Here is a 24,270-nt window from a genome sequence, read left to right as displayed (position 1 = left end):
GTGGTCGCTGCGACCCTGGCAAAGCCAGCTGAGACTACGCCTGTGGAAACGCCCGCCGGGCCCAGAGTATCCATGCCACCGCGGAGGGATTCCTCTTTCCAGCCCATCGCTAAGACCCCCGTGAAGCCCCCGGCTGAAAAAGAGGAGGGGGGGCGGTGGACATTACAGACTCGGAATCAGCCTCTGAGGAGGAACTGTGGAAACCGAGAAGGGCCTCAATGAGAGGTTCATAGGCCTCAACGAGAGGTTCATAGGCCTCAACGAGAGGTTTGAGAAGGTTCGATCCCAGGGAGCGGTCCCTGCTGACGTGATCGAAGATAGCAACGACGACGACGAACAGGGCCTAGTGGAACGGCCACCCCGTCCGTCGCAGCCATTGCCCGAGCCCCAAGATAGCTCGGCGGCCATTTTGTTGGCAATCCAATCCTTATGCACCGAGATAAGGACGAGATTACCACGGACCCTGACGGAAGATCCAGAACCAGGCCCGTCGGGAAGCCCTCCTAACAAGAGGAGGAGGGTCCACCCCGCTCTGCCCTTTGTGCCTGCAAGACCGGTGGACCCCTCATCCCCCTCGCCGGACCCTAGAGAGGATACGACGACAGATACAGCAACGGGGACGGACGATGACGGCGGCGATGACACAGCAGACATCCCGTCGTCACCCCCCCCACACGGACGTCCCCAGCCGACGAGGTTGACTCTTTCCATGCCATGATAACCAGGGCATCCGAGCTCTTCCAGCTCTGCCTTGAAGAGCAGAAAAAGGAGGGGTTTCTGTACCAACGACAGGAGGCCAAGAGGAAGACAGTCCTCGCAGTGCCTTTACTCGACGACATTTGGGGAGGGACTTGCTGTCCTCAAGAACCCTTCCACGACACCAGCCAAGAGGGACAGGTACGAGAAGTAGTACCCTTGTGCCTCAGGGCCCAGCCCACGAAGGACTCGGTCATCTCGGCTGCGGCTAAGGCAGCGGGTGCGGCGGCTTCAACTTCCACCTCCCCGCCGGACAGCGAGGGGAAGAATTTGGACTCTATGGGACGACGGCGGCGACGACGATTAAGGCGGCCAATGCCTTAGCGATCGTGGCCCGCTACGACAGGGAGCTCTGGTTCAAGATGGCTCCCCTGCTAGACTTCCTGCCTGATGACAAAAGGGCGGAGGCCCTAGAAATTCTGTAAGAAGGCGAGGTGGCGTCGGATCACGCCATAACGGTGGCAACGGACATTGCCGATACCGGATTTTGCCAACTGGGCAACGGAGTTTGCCTCCGACGACGAGGATGGCTCAAGGCGACAGACTTTAGCCAGGACGTCCAGACCAGGGTGTTGGACATGCCGTTCGACGGCAACAATCTTTTTGGTAAGGCGGTGGATGAGTTCCTACAGGCCATCAAGACCGACTCGGAGACGGCCCGGGCCCTGAGGGTACTTCAACAGTGGCGGCCCTTTCGGAGCTCCGGAGGCAGACAGGGTGCCTCCAAAGAATCCAGCGGAGGTTCCTCCACTTACCACCAGGCGGCCCGCTCCTCTTCTCAGGAGGCCTACTGAGGTCACGGCAAGCAAGGGGGTTCCCGCCGCCGTTGCCAAGGAGGCCAAGGCGGCAAGGACGCCTCCAAGCAAGACTGACCCGCCCGGGTTGTCGGGCCCCCACCAAAGCACCCCGGTGGGAGGCCGGCTGACGAATTTCGTCAGTGTGTGGGAGTCCATCTCCACCGACCGTTGGGTGTTGGACACCCTGGCCAACGGGCACTCGCTGGAATTCCAAAAGAAGTGCCCTCGCATTCCTCCCGTGGCCAGGAAGGAAAATCGCGTCCCTCAACTACTGTCGGAGGTAAAGGCGATGCTCAAGAAAGGTGCCATCGAGCTCGTCCCCAGAGGGCTCCGGGGCTCCGGAGTGTACTCAAGGTACTTCCTCGTCAAGAAGAAGACAGGCGGTTGGCGCCCCATCCTGGACCTGCGTCGCTTAAACAAGTACATCAAGGCGCAGAAATTCAGGATGGTCACCCTCCAGCACGTGCTGGGACAGCTGGAGGAAGGCAACTTCCTATCATCTTTAGACCTGGAGGATGCTTACTTCCACATCCCTATCCTAAAAAGGCACAGGAAGTTTCTCAGGTTCGTGGTTCAGGGACGCCACTACCAATTCTGGGCCCTACTGTTCGGATTAAAGTCGGCACCCAGGGTTTTCACCAAGTGCCTGGCACCAGTGGCGGCGCGGCTCCGTCTGCAGGGGATCCATGTTTACCCCTACCTGGACGACTGGCTAATCCGGGCAAGGACAAGGGAACTCGCCGTCGAACACACAGTGAGGACCGTCCGGTTGCTCACAGAGCTGGGGTTCGCCATCAACTACCCCAAATCCCACCTGATTCCATCGCAGATAGCACTGTTTCTGGGAGCGAAGCTCGATACAGTGGGGCATTTGGCCTCCCCTTCAGAGGAGAGAACCAAGACCATCCTGGGCAAGGTGTGGCGCCTGCTAGCCACGGCCGTGGCCAGGGTGAGGTCCATCAAGTCCCTCCTCGGGATGATGTCCTCATGCATCTACCTTGTACCCCTTTACAGACTTCGGATGCGTCCGCTACAGGAGTTTCTCAACGCCCGCTGGCTCCAAGCGAGGGGCTGTTTCGAGGACAGGATCTCTCTCGACGAGGAGTTCCGTCGGGCGATCTTTTGGTGGGGCATCCGTGCTCACCTCACGACAGGCACGGAATTTCAAATCCCGGCATTTCAGGTGACGGTGACAACGGATGCCTCTCTGGAGGGTTGGGGGGGGGGCCCCACACCGGAGACCTCCACGCAAGAGGCCTTTGGCTCCTGGAGGAGAGGTCTCTCCACATCAACATTCTGGAGCTCCGAGCAGTGTTCTGGGCTCTCAAGTCGTTCCTTCCGTCCCTCAAGGGCAAAGTGGTGAGGATCGACAACACCACCACGATGTTCTATATACGGAAGCAAGGAGGCACCAGATCCCCAGCCCTATCCAAGGAGGCCCAGGATCTGTGGCATTGGGCTGTCGCCCAATGGATGTTTCTGGTTCCCTTTCACTTGGCAGGAATAAAAAACACAGTCGCGGACTCACTCAGCAGGGAGCTGCGCTCGTGCCAAGAGTGGGAACTGCGCCAGGACCAAGTGGATCGACTCTTCCAACGATGGGGCAAGCCCCAGATCGACCTGTTCGCGACGGCGACGAACTCCAAGTGCCAGAGGTTTGCCAGCAGGTTCCCACAGCCGAGGAGCATGGGCGATGCTTTCTCGTTCCCTTGGGATGGCCTGTTTCTATACGCGTTCCCCCCCGTTGCCGTTGCTGCTCTGCCTCATCAACCAGCTCAAGAAGTCCAGGTGCAGGATGATCCTCGTCGCACCGGTGTGGCCGAGGCAGATTTGGTTCCCGGACCTTCTGGACTTGTCGACGTCCCCACCAGTCAAGCTGCCGCCGGACGCGGATCTTCTCTCCAGAGAAGGAGACGCCATTCTCCATCACGACCCACAGTCGCTGAACTTGCAGGCCTGGCTCCTGCAGCACTAGAGTTTGAAGGGTACGATATCCCGGCTGATTGCAGAGAGGTTCTTGCAAAGGCCAGGGAGTCCTCGACTCTCAAGTGTTACGGTCATAAGTGGAAGAGGTTCTCTGTCTGGTGCCGTGCACAGAAGATTAACCCTCTGCGGATTACGGCCCCTCAAGTGCTGTCGTACCAACTGTCGATAGCCAAAGCTGGACTGGCTCACGCCTCCATAAACATACATCTGGCTGCCATCTCCCGATACACCAGGACTACGGGACGGGCGTCCTTGTGGTCTCATCGCCTGGTCAAGGAATTCATGAAGGGACTATTCCGATCATTCCCGCTGGTGAAGGCCCCTGCCCCGGCGTGGGAGCTGAGTGTGGTGCTGACCAGGCTCATGGGAGCCCCATTCGAGCCTATGCATTCGGCGCCTTTGAAGTTCCTGTCATGGAAGACGGCGTTCCTCGTGGCCATCACCTCTGCAAGACGAGTGGGTGAGATTCAGGCCCTATCTTGCAAGCCTCCATACTTGACTTTTCATGACCCGAGGGTAGTGCTGAGGACGCACCCCTCCTTCATGCCGAAGGTGCCGTCGGACTTCCACCTCAGCGAGCCCTTGGTGTTACCAGTTTTCTTTCCGTCTCCTTCGACGCCGGCCGAGAGGACTTTGCACTCGCTGGATGTAGCTATAGCGCTGAAGTTCTACGTGAACCGCATAAAGAGTTTTCGGAAAACGTCACAACTGTTCTTGAACTTTGGGTCTGTGAATCAAGGGAAGGCTCTCTCGAAGACTTCCATTTCCAGATGGCTCTCCGGCTGCATCATGCATTGCCACCGGTTGGCAAACCGTCCGCTGCCCGGCCGTCCGAGAGCCCATTCGACCAGAGCGATCGCTGCTACCACGGCGTTCCTGTCTGGTGTGCCCCTTCTGGACATCTGCAGGGCTGCTACGTGGAGGTCGACGCACACCTTCACAAGATTCTACTGCGTCGATCGGGACTCCAGGGAGGAGTCCAGGGTTGGCCAAGCAGTGCTGCGCGACCCGTTCGCTTAAGGTGAGCCTGGTGAGGAGGTGAGAGATGCTTAATGTTGAGTTTTTTTATTGCTTAATGTTGAGCCTGTTGCCACCTCCCGTGGTTGTGCATGTGTATACTGCTATGTATTCTTTTATTCATGAGCATGTGAATCCATGACAGACCCCATGCTGGAGAAGGAACAAGTTACTTACCTGTAACTGTTGTTCTCCAGCATGGGTCTGGCATGGATTCACATGCAAACCCCCCACCTACCCCTCTGTCATGATGCCTACCCTCGGGCATCCGGATCAAGCCCATCAGCCCTAGGAGCAGGCATCCAGACATTTACAAAAACCCCAGCAGCTCCAGCTAGGGGCTGTCTGGGTTCAGTCCTGGCGCCGTAGGCACCAGGCTCATAATTAAAAATCAGTCCTGGCGCCAGGCTCATAGACATTACTTACCTCATGCAGACCATGCTGCAAATAAATCCAAGCCAACATGATGCCTGGATGGGACTATTTTACTACAGGGACTATTTTTTTACTCGGGTGTGGTCCTGGGGAACTTCTTTCCTGGGACTACTTTGGAGGCTATTTAAACCACGCCCGAACAGCAGCACATGCTTCGTGTTATTCTGCATCCAGCAGCGTGACTCTCACCATGCCTGCAGCCAGCATCCAGTCTTCTGCCACGCCCGCCTCGAATCCGGAGCTCCTAGAATAAAGAGGAAGAAAAGGACAAGGTTAGAAAACGAATTTATTTCAAATTCCTCACTTGATTTCGGATCCATTTCATCTCCCGACCTGGAAAGTACATCAGTCCTGCAAGTGTCGCTTCGCCAGCTCCAGCACAGCGCCATACTCACCAGTTCTCACAGCATCTTTCGATCCGGCACTGTCCATCATTTCTTCGCCATACTCTGGCACCTAGGGGCACAAGAATAACAAGGTGAGCCAAGGGAATCAACAATTACCTCTTACCACCATAGACTTACCTGATTTACCACCTGTAAAGAGGGAGAAAAACAACACGTTAACGCATGCAATAGTTACCGGACAGCGTTGGGTAACACAGACTCTTACCTGAACGCCAGCAGCAGCTACAAGACCTTCTTCTCACGAACTCTGTTGCAACTTAAGGAAAGAAGGGGACAAGAGTGAACATCGGGCACATTGAACTCTTTGAACTTCATACTTACCAATCCCATCTGGGACTTCAGAGTCAATGCTTAACGGAACTCTCCCAACGCCTTCAAACCAGTGAAGTAACTGGTATCTACACGCCCCTGCAAGACACGCAGGATGGAGAGCTCATCTTTTACAAACATAAGGTGAGGTTACTAAGGGGATATCGGAGGTGATTAGTGGGGGAGAGCGAGAACAGTTGGGAGGCCATCACTAAAACCCACAGGTGGCTAATCCCTGTCTCCACTTGCAGGAAAATACTTCTTTGGGTCCAGCAGACAAGACTAGGCGGGCCAGTCCAGACAGTCATCTCTGCACTACGCATCACGTTGACAGAGACTGCAGCTGTCCGGGTCCGATTGACACCCCTGTGGGGTTCAAGTGAGCGTAACGCCCTCTGCGGCTCTTCACTTGGTCATTCTGCCACTTGGCATGCTACCAAATCTGAGGATGGCTGCCAGAAAGCGGGGCTTAGGGAGAGGGCAGTCATTGGTTGGGGGCAATATGACCCACAGATCAGTGATTGGTTACTACTAAGAAAGACAGATAAGAAACAAAACTGATACTGATTTTTCTTTACCGAGGATTCCCAGCCTGACGACGGGGAATATTCATGAGCATGTGAATCCATGCCAGACCCATGCTGGAGAACAACAGTTACCGGTAAGTAACTTGTTCCTTCAATACCAAACCAATACGTTTCTGAGTAAATTGGGCTCCCCTGAAATAGGAGCAAAATGGCATTTCAGTTACTTTAAATGGGAGTAAAAAGGCACAAGTTAATAAAATAGACCACAGCTTGTCGCTGAGGTTGGAGCAGTCTTTGCAGAGAGCTCTCCACCTAGCGTTTTCTGGCTCAATTTTGCATCCAGTCTGCTTTCTACTGCTTTTGCTACAGATTGTAGGAGGACCTACAAATACTGCTGGGAGCCGCAGAGCTCGTCGCTGAAGTTGGAGCATTCTTTGCAGTCTTTGTCAGGCCGGCAGGACTTCTTGGACATGTCTCAACCCGCGACTCTACACAATCCCCTGGTAACAATGGAACTTTCACAAATGGAAGGCAAGACTGATAATCGCTGTCTCAGAAGTTCTAAGCTATCTCCATCCGTTCTTTAGCTGCGAGAAAACTTCTCCTATCAGCGCCTCCAAGATTGTGTGCCAGTGGCCACCAACGAAAGGGTGAGACGCCGCACCCAGGATACCAAAAGACAACATCTCTCATCATGGCACAGATAAACGTTGGCTTGGTGGCTGCAACTGAGGAAGGTGAAACTAAGCCCCAGTCGCCACAACATGCTAGTGAAGCGACTGTGGATTTCGATCACCGACCTGAGCGGGCGGCGGTTAGATCCTCCCCGTCGGCGGCCAGAGGGGCGACGACGGGGAGTGATCCCGCAGCTGAGCCGGTCGAAGCGCCTGCAATTTCCGCGGACGCAGGGCCTCGGCAAAATTGCGCCCTCACAAAGACGCCACCAAAGTCATCTACGAACCTAACGTCCGCAGAAGAACAATCGGACAAAACGGTGAACATCAGTGAAAATGCGGAAATCCCACTCACCTATCAGGGGGCCTTGGTCGCCGTGGCGGGGAAACCGTCTTCTCAATCCCCGCGTATGTGCAGGACTGCCGCAGGGCTGCTGGGTGAGCGAGGCTCTGCAGCCTTTCGCCCACTGGGAGGAGCCAGCAAAGGCGGCGCTACACATCCCTGCAAACTATGTGACAAATAATCTCGGAAAAAGAAGCCATGACCATCTTGAAGTGCTCTCGGACCGGAGATCCTTGAAGCTTTAAAGGAACCAGCACCAAAAGTGAGGAAAACGGGCCATCCGTGTGTGCAAAACAAACCGGCGCAGTTCGAACGGCTAGTTCCCCGCTGTCTGAGATGGAATCTCCAGCTACACAACAGGAGGCAAACAACAAAAAAAAAACACACCCAACGGAGAGCTCAATCTCCCCTCACGAAGGGTCAGTGAAGACAAACGAATAACCATATAAATTTAAATGATCTGCCTCTGAGCAACATCAAGCCACCTGAAGCTAGCAAGGACATTCTTCCGCAGAAGTCATCAGAAGGCAATGTCGGGGCATCTGGTATTATAAATGAGGAGAATCTGGTTGCAACAATGACATAGTGGCTGATAAACTACCAACGAATACCTAGAATCAAGGGGAGCCCCCAAAGCGGAATGAAACCGAAACGCCACAACGACAAAGAAAGGAAAAACCGCAAGAGGAACCTCCACTGAAACCACGCAAGAGCTTACCAGTTATATCAAAACTTTATTCACCGATAAGGGCAAATACACAGGAAGCTTTCTTGAACTTATTGAATAGGCGCCAGAGCTATGGCGATAAACGGCCAATGACGCCCAAAGACACTCCAACAAAAATCCCGATATGACCACAGTAATGTCAGCACTCACGATTGCTCTGAACCCCTTCTGCAAACTCTACGAAACCATCAATGAACCTTTGAAAGATCAGGCGACATTGATAGCTATGATGCATACAAAACTTATATTTCTAGAAGGATACATAAGTGCCGCAGAACAAAATAAACAAAACTCCCAGAGATAGAACTCCGACCAAACCCGCAAGTGGCATAGAGTCCAGCCCAATTAGAACCACCAAAGGCAACACAGAGAAAGAACTGAAAAAAACGGGGCGGACAGCACAATCAATGCAAACGGAATACACACACCAAAATGGTGTATTTAGAGAAGACCAAAACGGTAGCAATTTTAGTATTTTCAACTCCCATACCAGCAAAGGAGGTAGGCAAATCCAACCTACCGGAGGTCGTCTTCTTTAAAGCCAGTTCGCCCAAAAAAGGGGCCAAATCGCCTAGAATCCAGAAGGCAGGTGGAACCGGTCGTAAGGTCGAGACGACAGACGAAAGGAAAAGAATAGTGACAAAGGGACAAAGTAAAACAAACAAATCGGACACGACTCACAAAGAAGTGATACTGAAATTAACCAAAAGGACAGAGTTCAGCCCTAGGGCTGCAGTAGAACATAATACAAAAACAACTGTAGCAGTGGAAAAAGAAGGGGAAACAAAGAAAGGGAGGGTTGCAAACAGCATGACCAGTAGGGGAACTGCTAAAGAACAAGGTCCAAGCACCCCCTCTGCAAATTCCCCAAAACAATAAATGACTTTCTAGCGGACCAATCCGCCATGGAACTGTCGCAGTATGCTCATAGCGATGAAGAAGAAAATCAAAGTGAATCTTATAGCGAGAAAGAACCAAAAAGCAAACATTTGGACGAGTGTCAGCGCAGAGAGCATTGCAGAGAAAAACAACTAAATGCGCCACGCTCTCCAAAAAGAACTAAGACAAGTGGTACAGAAAATCCAAACAGAGACCACAAAGAACACTTGAACAGAAGAGCAAAATCAGCAGACAGGCTGGCACACTACTCTCAAGCAAGAACCGATAAACACTATGATGTTGACAGGAGTGAGAAAGTATATAACCGAACGAGACATCCATCGAACGAACGAGGGAGAGCTTCTAACTACAGCTCGAAAGAGCAATCTCAAGGAATTGTAACCTTGAAACTAGAACAATCAAACAAAAATCGGGAAAAGATCGTGCTGAACAGGAGGACTGTGAGAAACATCTTCAGCTCGACTTTGTTACTAAAAAGCTTGTGAGCAGAAGACTATGTGAGAGTGGAACCGTACCACAGAGGATCGACGGCAAAGGCATACATCCATATAAAGGCTACGGCTATGCCCCACGCGATCAGTAAGGCGCTGGAAGAACCCTCTAAAGATGGTTTCCTCCTGTCAATACGAGTCGATACCGATAACAAGACAGCCCAGTGCGGAGGGCGTCCCTTGGCAGCCTATAAGAACTACATCAGCTCAATACAGATAGAAAACGGAGGATCTATATAGCTCCCTGAGATTACCTAGGCACAAGGCAAAGCCTCAAGACAATAGCGCTAATGAAGCGACCAATCCACCGGAGTCAAGTTGTCAAAGCACCATCGAGAGAAGAAACGGATTTGATGTACTAAAAGAACCTACTATCCCGAAACCGGGCATGGGGTTCGAAAACAGAGAAGAAAGAACCTCATCAACATCAATAACCCCTAGGACACGAGACATTCAGTCAATACCCATCATTAAGAACCAGCAAATCATCCAAAACAGGAGCAGCTCTCCCTCCGATGAAGCAGTTATGGGCATGGCTACCAAAAATCATATTGGCGTACGCCAAGAAATAGCAGCCAGACACCCTCGGCGATGACCTCGGAGTGATGGGGAGGCAAAAGAAGTTAACACTATCACTCTCAACCTTGAGCATGGGATCATGGAACACACAAGGCCATCAGCATCTACTAGAAAAAGGTGATGTAAATGTGGGCAATTTCGACATCTTAGCTTTACAAGAAACATGGTTGATGGAAAAACCACATCTAGATGGCTTTTCGATTGAATTCTCTCCCGCAAAAAAAGCGAACTGGGTCGTCCATCGTCAGGGATTCTCTTAGCGGTGCGATCCGGAAGCGGCGTCAACATTCACAATACGCTGTCGTCATCTATTCACGATTTAGCAGTACTAACAAAGTGGACTATCCTGAATCAAAACACCAAGTCGCCAGCAGAGATATTAGTAGCAATAATTGCCGTATACTGGAATCCAAAGAACATCTTAGACGAGGATTTTCTTAAGAACATAGGAAAAATATTGGACCACCTGTTAATAGAATTAAAAGTAATGCACATAATAATATGCAGAGATTTAAATGCAAGATGTTCTCCAAAAGGGGCCACTCTACAGCAACCCAAAACTCCAGCTGAAAAAAGAGGCGAAAGATGGCTCGATCTAATGACCTCACGCGGATGCCATGATTTTGACAAGGCCTTTCCGAAGCAAGATCGGTTCCCGTCCTGGGAAAGAGACACTTCCAGTGCAACCATCGATTTTATCTTCGCCACAGATAATATTTTAAGCCTTGCCTCAACGTTCCATATTGTGAAAACAAAAGCGAGTGACAAACTATCTTCTCAAAGCCACTTGGGAACTATCGAAACGTGAGCAATTCTATTGAACCGAGTGGTCAAGGAAACCGACTCAAATTGACAGCGGAAAGAATAAAAATACTGAACCTAAACGGTGTCCAGTCAACTCGTCGAAAAAAAACTGGTCGACTGCAATTTGGTCGACGCAATTTGGTCGAAAACCATTCCATCGAAATTTTTTTTTATTTATATATTTATTTTTTGGGTTTTCGTTTTGTTAAAAAATGGGTTTTTAGAGAAAAAAAGGGGGTTGGGGGGGGGACCCCCCCCCAAAAAAAAGGGGTTAAAATAGAAAAAAAAAAAAAATCGACGAAATGGTTTTCGACCAATTTGATTCGACCATTTGTCTGGTCGACCAATTTTTTTCGACGAATTGACTGGCAACCAACCTAAACTATTGTAAAGAAGGGCAACGCAAAGATATAATGATAGCTAAAATCCCGGATTACCAACCACTACTAAGTCCATTTAAAATAAGAACGAAAAAGGAAAAAGGCGGCTGGGACGGACATTAAAAACCATCAATATGACAAGACCCTAGTCGTAAAACGAACCCTAGTAAGAAGTCTAACAAAAAAGGCTAAAAAAAAAGTAACACGGAAACAGCCCTAAAGGAGGCATGCCTGGCAAGAAAAGACTTTCGGAAGTGGCTGAGACAGCATTGAATCTCCTTGTACCAAAAAGATGCGGAGGAGATGTTAAAAAAAAAAAAAAAAAAAAACTAGGAAGTAAAAACACTGTTGAATTTTGGTCGCTCATCAAACATTCTGGGGCGCATACCATCCCGTCACAGGCAAATTGCGTGAGCGACGAAGCAAGGGTAGCGCACTTCTCAGCACTTTTCCAAGACCCTGTTGGGAATATGGAAATAGAAGCAAAAGAAAACAACCAGGAATGGCATAACCTTTCAGACGAGGACGACATCAAATCTATCGTAAGGAAACTAAAAACCTTGCGCGCACCAGGCCCCGAGGGCATTACTAACATAGACCTTAAATCCTTCCCAGATGAGTGGGTGCCTTTCATTAGTAAAGTTGTTGAAAATTGTGCCGCAGCTAAAACAGTGCCGGTTTCATGGACTTCATCCGTGGCAGTACCCATTTTTAAAAAGGGCAGTAGAACAGATCCATCTAACTACAGACCGATAGCGCTCCTGGACTGCATAGGAAAAGTCTTCGGCATGCTCCTACTCAAGAAATTCCAAATATGGATAAAGTCTGCTCCATTGCATCATCCCTTCCAAGTTGGCTTCCAAAAGAATGTGGGGGCTTTAATCAACATCATGATCCTGAGCCTCCTGAAAAATAAATTACTTGAGGGGTCTGCAAACACCTACCTTGCTTTCATTGACCTCACTCAGGCCTTTGATAAGGTGCAACGATCCTTATTGTGGAATAAACTCTCAGCAGCAAACTGTCCGATGAACATCCTGGACCCGATAACAGCACTCTATTCCAAAACATTGATGCGGGTAAAGTTAATGGAATGGGCCTGCTATCGGCAAGTATTCCAATCACGAGGGGCGTAAAACAGGGATGCCCGTTAGCGCTGGCACTGTTCACAGCATTTATTGGAGATTACAAAGAATCTACGGAAGCGGTCAGAGCCTTGCCGCCTAAGGTTGGGGGTATACAAGTCCCTAGAATCCTTTATGCGGATGACATCACTGTGATCGAACAGACTCCGATAGGCCTCAAACGCCAAATAGCTAACCTGGCAGAATACATCAACAAAAACAAACTTCAAATCAATATTGAAAAAACGAAAATGGTGATTTTGGGTAAAAAGAACAAATGTGCAACGACACCCTCTTGGCTCTTGGAAAACACACAGATAGAAATACTCCCAAAATTCAAATACTTGGGGGTCATGCGGGATAACACCCAACAGGAAATAAGCATGCAAAACTTCATCTGGTCTAAGGCACGCACAATTACCACACAAGCAAGAATGTTGGACAAGAGGTTTGGGCGTTTCAGTATTAAAATATTATAAGGCAAAGGTCATCACGTGCCTGACATACGGTGTTGAGGCTATGTCCCTGCTGCCAGACAAAATCTGGCCCAAAATCGAAGCTTTCTTTTGGAGGTCTCTGCTTTCGGTTCAAAAATCCACTTCATTACCGGCAATAAGAAAAGAACTGGGGTTGATCTCATTAAAAGCCGTAGTGGAAAATAACACCATGTCCCTATACAGGAAAATCCTCCTGCCAGAATCACCAACTCTATACAATTTGATGGTGATGGAAATCAAATCAGGGAGCTCAAAGACTCTGGCAACATGGGTGGACAAAAAGAAGGAACAACTAACCTCAATAGTCTGCTCACAAGAGGACCTGTTGACAAATCCTCTTAGAATAAAGAGGAAACTGGAGGGATTGGATTGCTACCTTAGAGATGACAGAAACAAACAAACTCTTAAGCCATCTTCCTCCTCTGCAACGAAAATACAATGATCTCGGTGAAATCTATAAAAAAAATTCCTAGTAGACCACTGAGACGGCTCTTTTTGAAAGCAAGGCTCAATCTGCTGCCAACCAATGAAATTTTGTTCATCAGAGGCAACAGCACATCAAACTCCTGCAGACTATGTAAAGAGGAAAAGACGGTAGAAACGGCTCGACACCTACTAACTTCCTGCCCTGCGTTAAGAACACTGAGAAAGGCTCATCTGTCAACTGTCCTGGAGGCTTCATCCTTACGTGAAGAGGAGGCTTGGTGGCCACAGCTAATAAGCGGTCAGAAAACATCTTGGGCAGTCGCCTGGGCAAAGATTCTGCAACACACCTTTATTTTAATAGAACAAAGCAAAGAAGAAAAAGATAAAATTTTGTTAAAACCAAATAGTTTTTGGTAAATACAAAAAAATAAAAACTTTGTTAGGCAGTGCTAATTGTTTCAGTTCACTAGAGGACTCCATTCAGTTCAATAGGCATAGGCCAAAGTCAATGGGCTAGTGTCTTGGATAGGAAAGAGCAGTTCTTGTAGTAAACATTAAAGTCTTTGCCAAAGATCTCAGAAGTATTTTGTACGAAAAAGAATCATATGTTGGGTCACAAGCTGATTAGGCCTGCAAGTTGGGAACTTTCACCGCGACAGGTATGTTCTCTCAATCGGGTTGGCACAGTACCTTAATATGAAGAAAAGATGCAGCTGAAGATGTTGGTTCCTGGCAGTTCCTACTGATCTCGCTGTTCCTGAGCCTCAGTCGTGGGGACAAGAGGGAGGATGTTGGGACTCCTGCACTGCACAGGGACTGGTCAAACAAGCTGGCAAAATGGATGATCTTCGGTTCGAGTAGCTGTCATCAAGCACACAAGCTGGTGTCCTTCCCCCTGGTGTTAATCCTAACCAGCTCCGAGAATGGTATCCAAGTGGCTTACGAGTTGATTGGTCCCACCAACTCAAAGGAAGGGGTTTCTCTGTCGAGATGAACTTGGCAATTCGGACCTGCAGCATGGCTTCACCGGGCAAACCAACGTTCAAGGAGTTGCAGCAGCGGTCCTCTTCCAGCACGTCTTTGGTTCTTTCGTTCCAGTGGTCGTCTCTGCTTTCCAGTCCAAGAGACTCGCCTTTTAAACAGTTTTCTCCCTTTCATTCCAGCCTAGCTGTCACTCACCCAGCAGGGTGGCTGTCCTTGCCGGACAGACAGCCAGCCAATCACGCCAGAGTGCATTTTAGTCTCCTAGGAGACTAAGCACAGGGAGTTTCAGGCACCTCCCTCACTTCCTGCCCACCCCAGACACTTAGACGCCAGAGGCGGTCTTCAGTCCTGAAGCCCGCCAAAGGCATAGAAACAAAGGGACCAAACCTGGTTTGGCAGAGATGAACACTAGAAGGACCTTTCGAAAAAGAAATTGCGAAAAAAGACTGGGATCTGTTTAAACAAAGGGGCTTACGGCGCCATCTTGAAAAACATGGCTCCCGCGATTTTTAGCTACCGGTGTTCACGGTCAGGAAAAATCATAGTAGTTCATTGTAAAACCACTGCCACCAGCCATTTCGATAGGAAAGGGTAGCATTTGACTGCTACATCAGTTTCTAGACACGGGATACTAGGTAACCCCTCCAGCACTCTATTGTAAGATAGGGTGTGCTGGGTCTAGGAATTTAAAAAGACTAGTAAAGTCAAATTAACTTTACATTCTCTGTGAAACAGTAGTTTATCCCAGAGAAGGTATTTTTAACCTTGGGACAGCCTAAAAGACATCCCTGTGTCACTGCACCGAGGGTGCTGTGTGACACAAATAAAAACGATGATGCCTATGGAGTTGTCTAAAACGCCATAATTAGGAGAAATAAACACAGGAAACGAACAGAATAAAAAAGTTCAAAGCCCCAAAGGTTAGCAAAAGAGCTGTGGGTCTCTAAGGTAGATCAGGAATTAGCACATTTTGAGAATTATCCCTAACAGTTACCTATGTTTTTCAGAATGGCAGAACATTTCTAAGGCAAGTAATAACTTTTGTAGCTGTTCACTCTGAGTTAATTACCAACCAACTTCTTTTGCAAGTAAGTACCTTTTAACAATTCTCTTTTCTAGGCAAAAGGCCCAATCCTTAAAAGTATTTCCTTTATTCTTAGAGCTTGATTATTCTCAGTGGCAGAAGGGGGCGGGGGGTCACTAGGGTCTAGTGTCCCAACAGGTAGATCAGGATTGGTTCTTAAGTAGCAAAAGTTGGAGTTCCTAACGAAGACTGTTAGAACAAGTCAGTACTTTACGTTGTTATTTGAGGGTCCAGTGGCTTCACAGAAGACACCCTTGGAGGATTCCAGCAGGGGCCTGGGTGTACTGGACGAGAGGACTCCCAATCACAGAAAACACCCCAGAACTACACAGGAATCACAAGAAACTAAAGGTAAGTAAATACACAAGCCAGCACAGTACCGCAGCACAGAAGAGGATTTTGCAGCAGGACTTCCTGATCTGCAGCCAAAATCCTGGTTGTGGAATTCCTTCATCAAGAAGACAGGACACCGGAAGGGCTTTTACAGCAAGGATCACTGGAAATGCATTAGGCAAGGTTTCCCTCATGGCTAGATGGATTTGGCACCTTTTTCAGGAGCACAGAAGAAAAATATCACTGGTCAGATTCTCATTGTTTGCAAAGTCCAGTACTCTGATGAGGCGACTTTTAGGACTTGAATCGTGCTTCTGGAGATCCAGCAGGATGCCCACGAAATTTCAGTGCGATTCGGAATTTGGAGGACGGTGCACAGCCCAGTTGCTCGAGGTCCCAAGGTATATGGGTATTGTAGCCCTGCAAGGTCGCAACATGGCGTGGGCTGTCTCAAAATGCATTTCTTCTTAAGTCTAGTGGCTTTCACCATCTCTGGGTCGGGGACGTTGTTTTCAGTCTCTCCAGGTCGGTTGGAAGGAAAGGCTACAGCAGACTCCAGTTACACAGCAGGCTCTCCAGTCGCTGGAAATCTCCTCAGCCGCGAATTCTTCATCTTCCTCTTCTTGTGGTTGATTACTTCTTCAGCTTCCATGATCAGACTTTTATGCTGGAACCCAGCCAATTAAACAGCCTTGCAACATTCAAATTTGAGGGGGGGGGGTGGGAGAGGACAGCCAGGACAGCCAGCCTCCCAGTTTGAACTGGAATCTCGCACTGAAGCTGGAAGACAAAGGGCTGCAGAGTTTTGGACTCCTCCCTCGCTTCCTACCTTCAGAAACTCTGGAGCCTGGGCGGGGAGTCCACAGGACTCCTGCAGAAGATAAAAATCATGCAAAGAAATTTCCCACCCTGGGTGTCAGGGGAAGGAACAAGAAACACTAAAATAGCGAAAAAAAACAAGACGGGGGGCATTTTGATGAAATTGGTGCCCATTGGTCCCTTTGTCGGGCTGTTCAATAATTTTAGTTTATTCTGAATTGCCTAACATATTAAAGCTGTTGTAAGTAGATATTCTGTTTTAAATGAATAACATTTAACAATAAGAGACTTGTATTTGACTAAGTAACCTAATTAAATCGTATGGTTGACCTTATTTAAACTGATTATTTTTTTTAATTTTAGTCCCTGAAACGAATACAGAAACCTTAGTAAACCATGCAGTGGAGAATCATGTTGCTGACCAGCCTCAGTCAGATGTTTTCTCGAGCATAACTGTTGAGTCAGACTTTTTACCATCCTCTTCTCCATATAATTCATTGGAACAAATGAACCACATAGAGGACTTAAACCATGATAATTCAGAAGCTGATAACCTGAGTGATGATGAATTTATGGAAAATCATGAGCATGTAGAAGACACAGAATGTATGGCCAATGACCATTCGTCAACATCTTCCTCAAACAAAACAAGAAGACTGTTATATTCTAGGAGTTATGAAGAGGTCAACACAGAACTAAAGGCACAGATTATGAAGGAAATTCGGAAACCAGGCAGAAGTAAGTAAAATTGTGAAAAAAAGTTTCTTGTGAAAGTACAGTAAATTACATTTTTGCGAAACTTGAGTCAAGTTGGACAGATGTATTACTTCCCATGAATTCACATTTCTAAACCATTAATGTCCCATGATGGGCATGTTTCAGTGATGATGAAAATACAGTTGCTGCCTAACCTTAGTTTTAAACTTGTATTTGAATTAACGTTGTGACCATTAGCTTTATCATATTTGGAACAATATCCATGTATGCAAATTTTTTGTCATAATAGAAATCATTTTATTTTAAAGAGGGCGCATTCATCAAAACAAGGTTCCTTGGCACAAGTTGAGGCATGGTGATCAATAGAAATAAGTTGATACGGGTGAGATGCATTCTCTTCCTTATAGTCTAGGACAACATCCATTTAAGAAGCTTAATGTGAATCAAGACATACTTGCTTTCCATTCCTTATGTGAGAATGGAATCTTGGACTTCAGATTGGCTACACCCTAAGGGAATACGAGATACATTTATGAATATGTTAAAGTTAAATCCTTTTACTCCCATATGTACAGTGACTTGTTGGGAAGAGTGAGTAAATAACCCAGGCAAAGTTACCCATCTGTAAAACATATATAATCTGATCGTGCTGCATGAAATGCCTGGAACAAAGACACTGCCACATACATTGGTCAACAGATATTGCGATTGGAATTGACTACAACTTCCAACCATTCCGGGACTTATTCTAGATGTGTCAACAAATGTTAGCGATAAATATTAAAATTCTGTTCCTGGTTTGATGCCCCATGGAAATAATATAATGTGGGCTTGGAAGACGTTCTGGAATGCGGGTGTGCTTATGAGGGACTGGGTTCGCTAGGCCACATGCTGTGGACATGCCCATAAGTAGGCAGATTATGATGGCGGGCTCGTAGGCCGTTCGAGAGCACATATACATGTAAGCTTCTGCTCTCAATGACATTTTGGTTATTTGGAGAAGTGCTTCATATTGACATGCCAGCAGCAGAGAAAAGGTGATGCGCACAATACTTTTCTCGTTAAGAAAATCAATAACGTTGTCTGTGAATGCTGAGAGTGGGCCTTCTGTGCAAAAATGTCTCACTCGGATGTTGCAGCTAATAGTTGTGTAGAAGAGCACCTTAAGCAACAGGCTCTTGTCACAGAGAGCTTAGGCAATTTGTGCATTGAATGTTTCTTATATTGGTATAATGAACGACATTAATGAGTGTCGAGATACTGCTATCGACTTTATATTGACCTACTTTCCTCCCCCAACCTCCCTGTTTTCCTTATTGCTGTTCAAACCCTAGACTTGAGTGTAGCCAGCTCTATGTAGAAGTCAGATGAACTGTGCCTGTAATGAGCTGAAATGTTACAACAGCTCATCCGCATCTGATTTTACTCAATTCTTTGACTCTCTGTGAATAATGGGGCTTTCTGAACAAATCACCTTTATAAAGAAGCATATATTCTAGATTTGTATGGCTTACGAAAGGTACGGTCTCAACGCCAGGAGTACATGTCTCATAAATGTGCCTCCACAGGTACCTTTTTCTAGTTGTTTGGGTGTTGACCTGCAGTGTTGTGTATTATGAAACAATATTGTTGTAAGATGAGACATTTGTTTGATAAATAATTCAATAGAAATCTATATATAGAAATGTCAGTCACAATTTAACATAACCGTAATTGGTGAAAACTGAAACCAGCTGCAGATTTTTGGGAGCCCACATCCGATGTCAGAAAATGACCGCCCAATTTTCAGAGGATCCAAACAGCCACAGTGAAGGCAGCCAGGCAGGAGCATGGTGGTCTTGAACTATAGAAAAGGGCTTAGTGAGGAGCTGTCAAGTGAAAGTGGTGGCAGAGATGAGCCAAGACCAGGCTGATGCCACAAGCTGGAGTCGCATGAATGGAGGGGCTGTTGGGTGTTAGAGGCGCTTAACAGTCTGCAAAACCCCTGGAGCCAAAGGCACAGAGTCATTGTGTTTGCCTTGAGAAGTTTGGTTGGAGCAGAGAGATCATCTGAAGACTCAAGACCATGTAAAGGCTTACTGTCGGTTTTCTTTTCATACCAAGAAGGGTTAGGGTAAAAGTATACAATGTATGTATTGTTCGCTTGTTAGGCGCTTATACAGCGAGTACATAACGGTTTTAAAGCACCCACAGGGCAAAGGGAGGGAACAAGGGAGTGAAACTCATAAAAAAATACAAATATTACAAACGGTGGAGGGAAAAAAGGACAAACCTACTATGCCTTGTGAGTATTCGGAATGTGCAAGTGCAGCAAGGAAGATGGCAGAAGGGGTAGGTGCGGGAGTGTCCGTGCTCGTGGGTGAGAATCCGATGAAGTGCATGGTGCTACATGGCCTGGACCTGCATTGGGTATAAGTGCGAGCTTCCAGGGTGGAGGGTGTGCCAATGGAAGTGCTGAGGGAAGACAGAAGTTGGGGTGATTGGGTGTGGGGTCAGGGGCCCTGAGGATGCATAGGGGCTCAGGACACCAATCACAGCAACGTGAGATTAACAGAGGAGAGCAGATGGGAAGGAGGAGGTAAAGAGGAAAGTCTTGAGGAGATTCTGGAATTTAAGAAAGTCCTGCTCAACGCATAGAGGGATGGGGGATGGAGCCAGCTGAGGAAAGTAATCTATCTCCTGCTCTCTTTAGTAAAACGCTTTACACACTGAGTTGGTGCCAGGGGAGCATAGAGGTCTTGAGGGAGAGCATTTAGTAAGATCAAATTGAAGATGGTGTGATCGCCGGGCCCAGACAGCCTTGTGCATGATGCAGAGGGATTTGAATTTAATCTCAACCGGGGGCCAGTGAAGACATTTTAGGGCAGGAGTGATGCGGTCCTTGGGCTTAAACCCAAGGATTCGACTCGCCCTATTATGGATTATCTGAAGGGGTTGCAGAGTGGAAGAAGGTAGATTCAGGGGGAGGCTATTGCAATAGTTAAGCGTAGAGAGAACCAGGGCTCGGGTAACAACAAGCCTCTGGGAGAAAGTGAGAAAAGGGAGAATTCCTTTGAGAAGGAAGAGCTGAAAGTGTTACTTCTTGACAATGTCCTGAGTTTGGGTCAGGAAGGAGAGGGAGGAGTCGAAAATTACTCAAAGGTTTCTGGCTTCAGAAGAAGGAGCAGGGGGATAGGCGATGGAGGAAGGCCAGAGTGAAGGCAAGACTGACTGGGGGTCCCGGTTGGAATGATCTGTTTTACAGGCGTTGAGCCAGAGATTATTGGAGGTGCAACAGGACTGGATGGCAGATAGGCAGTCAGGGATGATGGAAGGTGCAGAAAAAGAGATTGGTTTCCTCTGCATAACACTGGAAGTTTGGGGAGAATGAGGAAATGAGTGCCAGCTGAGCAAGGTAGATATCAAACAGCCAAGGGGAGAGGATAGAACCCTGAGGGACACCACAGGTGGAAATTGAGACAGAATCCTCTGGGGTCCCCTCCAACCTCCTTAGAACTGTGGTCTTGAATCTTTCTTTCCTGCTCTCCCTTTGCCCAAGGTAACTCTCCTTGGTGGTGAACAGTCACTCATTCTCTAGGATTCATATTGACTCGCACTTTTTTGTTTAATCTGTTTCTTTATTGGTTGCAGCCAATGTCCGCAAGGTTCTGTTTTAATCCTCCTACCAGATACCCCTACCTAGTTCCCTTGCAGGGTCCTCTAAGGCATCCCTGTCCTTTGGGCCATCACGCTCACGCCAGACACTGCACCTAAAAAAAGGGCTCCTTCCACACGCTGAAGTGCATGCGTAAATACGGCATCCCCTGCCTCCACGTCCAAAAGGAAGGAACGTCCCAGTTACAAAATCTTCAACGCCCCTACCGTCCAAGCACTCTACCTCACAAGATCGCAGCTTTTTTCGCTATGAAGACACCATTTCAAGGGCCATGCATCACAAGGATCCTACACTCTTACAACAGACCCCCTCTCAGGTATTCCAAAATCAACTGAGTGGACCCCAAGGAGCTTTGACAGGGTTATGAGCAGAATGTCCTGCATTGTGGACTTCATGGAGCGGCACCCTGAGGAACTAGAGAACCTTAATGGCCCTACACAGAGAGGAGTGGCCAGGGATGAGCCATCTGCTAAAAGGCCACGCCTGGACGCTTCTCAGCCCAGCGCTTCCACCCAAACTCAGGCCACTTCACAGTACCTTGACCCCTTGCAGGATGTTTGTTCTAGACCCCTCAATTTCTCAGCATCCTGGATCTCTGGGACATCAATGGGACCATTATGGCCAGGAGCAATACTATGACGATGAGGACATTGTCATCTGGTCACCAGACCATCAATATCAGCCAGTTGCTGACACTCCAGTTGACACTCGGCTCCAGTATAATGAGCTAATTCTCAGGGCTGCCCAACATTTTAAAATAGACACCCAGGAGGCCCAAGTTGACGAGGATTTTGTGGAGGACATTCTTGGAGACAAGAAGTCCACCACGCAATGGATTCTCCACCTGCAATCTATCCAAAGCCGTATTCAGCCTGCTCTTCTTACACCAAACCTTACAAGAGCGGTCAATCCCTGCATCGAGAAGGTATTCAGGCCAGCCCCCACCAACCCTCTGTACATTGGAGGTCAGTTTAAACATGATTCCTTGGTTGTCAACACTACAAGGAAAAGGACAGGCACACCTCTCTATCCTCTACGGAGGTCCTGCCTGTTAAAGGCAAGAAAATGTATACCTTTGGCAGGAAAGGGGCTTCGTCAGTTGCCTACCAAACAAGAATAGCCAACAATACCACCCTCCTGGCTAGATATGGTTGCGATAAGCGGTATGGGCAGGAACAACAAATTGAGGCAGTCCCAGAGCCCCAAGGCACAACTTCTAAAAACTGTCAGAAGGCAATCAGGTGGCTAAGTTTTAAAAAACATAGATGCTGCTGACAATCCAGGCCGCATCATAGCCGAGGGCACATTAATCAAACGCCTTGCCTGGCTAAGGCAGTCTGGGTTCAAACTAGAGACGCAGGCCACGTTGCTCAACATGCCCATTGAACCGAATGCCCTGTTCGGTAAGGCAGTCGAAGATGCCCTGAAAAGTGCTATTAGGGATCATTCTTATTTCTGTCTCAATTCCCTTCTACCCTAAAGACCCCTAGCTCTTTTGCTGGACTTTCAGACTGTTTTTTTTTTTTTATCCTGGAGTGAGTGAGACCCTTTTCTCTCTTGTGTATTTTTATCTGATATGGATTCCAAGTTTCTTTTGGAGTCTGACAAACTCCATAGGCATCACCTTTTTGTATTCTGACACACATTACCATTAGTGCAGTGTCACAGAGAAGTCCCTTGGATTTCTCTTAAGGTTTAAATAACTTCTCTTGGATAAACTACTGTTTCCTAGAGTAGGAGAGCGAAATTGGCTTTACTTACCTTTTTCTCTTGGTAGAGCCAGCACACACCAACCTATTATCCCCTTTGTCTACTTTCTCATATACCAATTTCATGGTTCCCTCACTAAAATTAATGGCTGGTGGCAGTGGCTTAATTTACCATTGTGCACTTTTACTGCAGGCTGCATTCGCAGCTGCAGTATTGCATCCATAGGTGCCCATTTTGTCAAAATGGCCCGGTCTTCTTTTTTTGCCATTTCTTGCTTGTGAGGTCTTTCTTGGGTTTTACTCTGTGCGCCAAACCAGATTTGATCCCTTAGTTTGTTTTGCCTTTAGCGGGATTCACTGGTGAAGCCCCCCTCTGGCTCCGGTGTGTCTGGCAAGGTAGGAAGCAAGGGAGGTTCCCGAAACTCCCTGTGCTTAATCGCCTTGGTTACAGGAATGCACCCAAAGGTGATTGGCTGGCTGTCCGGCAAGGACAGCCACCCTGCAGTGTGATTGACAGCCAGGCTGGGATGAATTGGAGAAACCTGCATAAAAGGCGAGGCTTTTTGACTTGGAAGGCACAGTCGACTACTGGACGAAGGAATTCGAAGAAGAACTTGGAAGAGACGCCTGCTGCAACTCCTGGACCGTTGGTTTGCCCGGTGAAGCCCTACTATTGTGCTGAAGCTCCGAATTTGCCTAGACTAGAGAAGCCCTGCAAGGACAACTTCTCCCTTTTGAGTTGATGGGACCAATCAACTCCAAAGTAAGCCAGTCTGGACATCCTCTCAAAACTGGTTGTATTTTCCACTGCTGCTGGAACTGAAGAGCCAGGGAGAGGAACACCAGATTGTGTGCGTTGCTTTTAAGTCAGACCGGAGCGCCAGGAAGATCCTCCGGACTTACTTGATGCGGGACTGACCAAGCCTGATCCACTTTAACAGAGTGCTGGATCCCAGAAGCGAGGAAAGTCTGAAGTGGTATCTGAGAACTGCAGTGTTGCCTCTTTTGTTGGCAGACTCGAGGAGCTGAAATACTGAAGGACCGCTGAATTGATGTTTGCCCATTGCTGCTGACCTTACCATTGCAGAGTCCCCAGACGTCCTCCCTCTTGTCCCCATGACTGAGGCTCATGAACGACCGGATCTGCAGAGCTGTAAAGGAACAGAAGCCAGCTGGAACCATTTCTTCTAACCAGAGGTACTGTAAAGTCTAAGAGCACTTAACTCCTGTTGTGTAGCCTTGCTTGCTCTCGGTTGAGACCTGTCTTGGTTACCTTGCAGAGTTGCTGAAACTTTCCCATTCACAAGCCTTCCAGCTGTACTAGTTATAAATCAATGTCCACAGTGCCCTAGCTATTTGTCACTCGAGGGTGTAGGAAGTCTGTGTGCCATCCCCAATGGGTAGCATCTAATTTAGAGAAACTAAGAGTTTGCTTTGAAGTGTACTTTAATTGTTACATATATTGCCCCTTTTGAAGAAGGCTTTACAACTGACTGAAAGAAATTTTATAATTGTTTTATCAAGAAACCTTGAGTGTAAGAGTTTATTTGGATAACCACTAATGTGAAACTGTGTCACAATCTTATTGCTTACATTGACCCCTCTTGAGAGAAGCCTGACTGCTCGACCACACTACCAACCTGTGTAGTTCACTTACACCAAAAGGTTGGGTCCCTATTGTCAGGAGGTCAAGGTTATTGTAGTGTACCCAAAGGGTTCTGCATACAATCTTGCCTAACAAAAGCGCAAGTGACCAGCTAGAGGGATCTCATGGACTAACTGTAGGAACT

General features: G+C 47.9%; 1 protein-coding gene across 2 annotated transcripts in view; it reads left to right on the top strand.

The window, feature by feature from the left end:
• The window catches only part of INTS6 (integrator complex subunit 6), a 1,045,054-nt gene that overhangs the window by 856,323 nt on the left and 164,461 nt on the right, over window positions 1–24,270 (top strand). For both annotated transcript variants that reach the window (XM_069640441.1, XM_069640442.1), the window contains one exon: window positions 16,763–17,137. In XM_069640441.1, the coding sequence (XP_069496542.1) occupies window positions 16,763–17,137 (375 nt within the window). The remainder of the gene's footprint in view (window positions 1–16,762; window positions 17,138–24,270) is intronic.

The sequence above is a fragment of the Ambystoma mexicanum genome, chromosome 7q (genome assembly GCF_040938575.1).
Source record: "Ambystoma mexicanum isolate Mex_15411 chromosome 7q, UKY_AmexF1_1, whole genome shotgun sequence".
Classification (NCBI taxonomy): Eukaryota; Metazoa; Chordata; class Amphibia; order Caudata; family Ambystomatidae; genus Ambystoma; species Ambystoma mexicanum.
The sequence above is the reverse complement of the archived record's forward strand: the minus strand, read 5'-3'. Positions and strand labels throughout refer to the sequence as shown.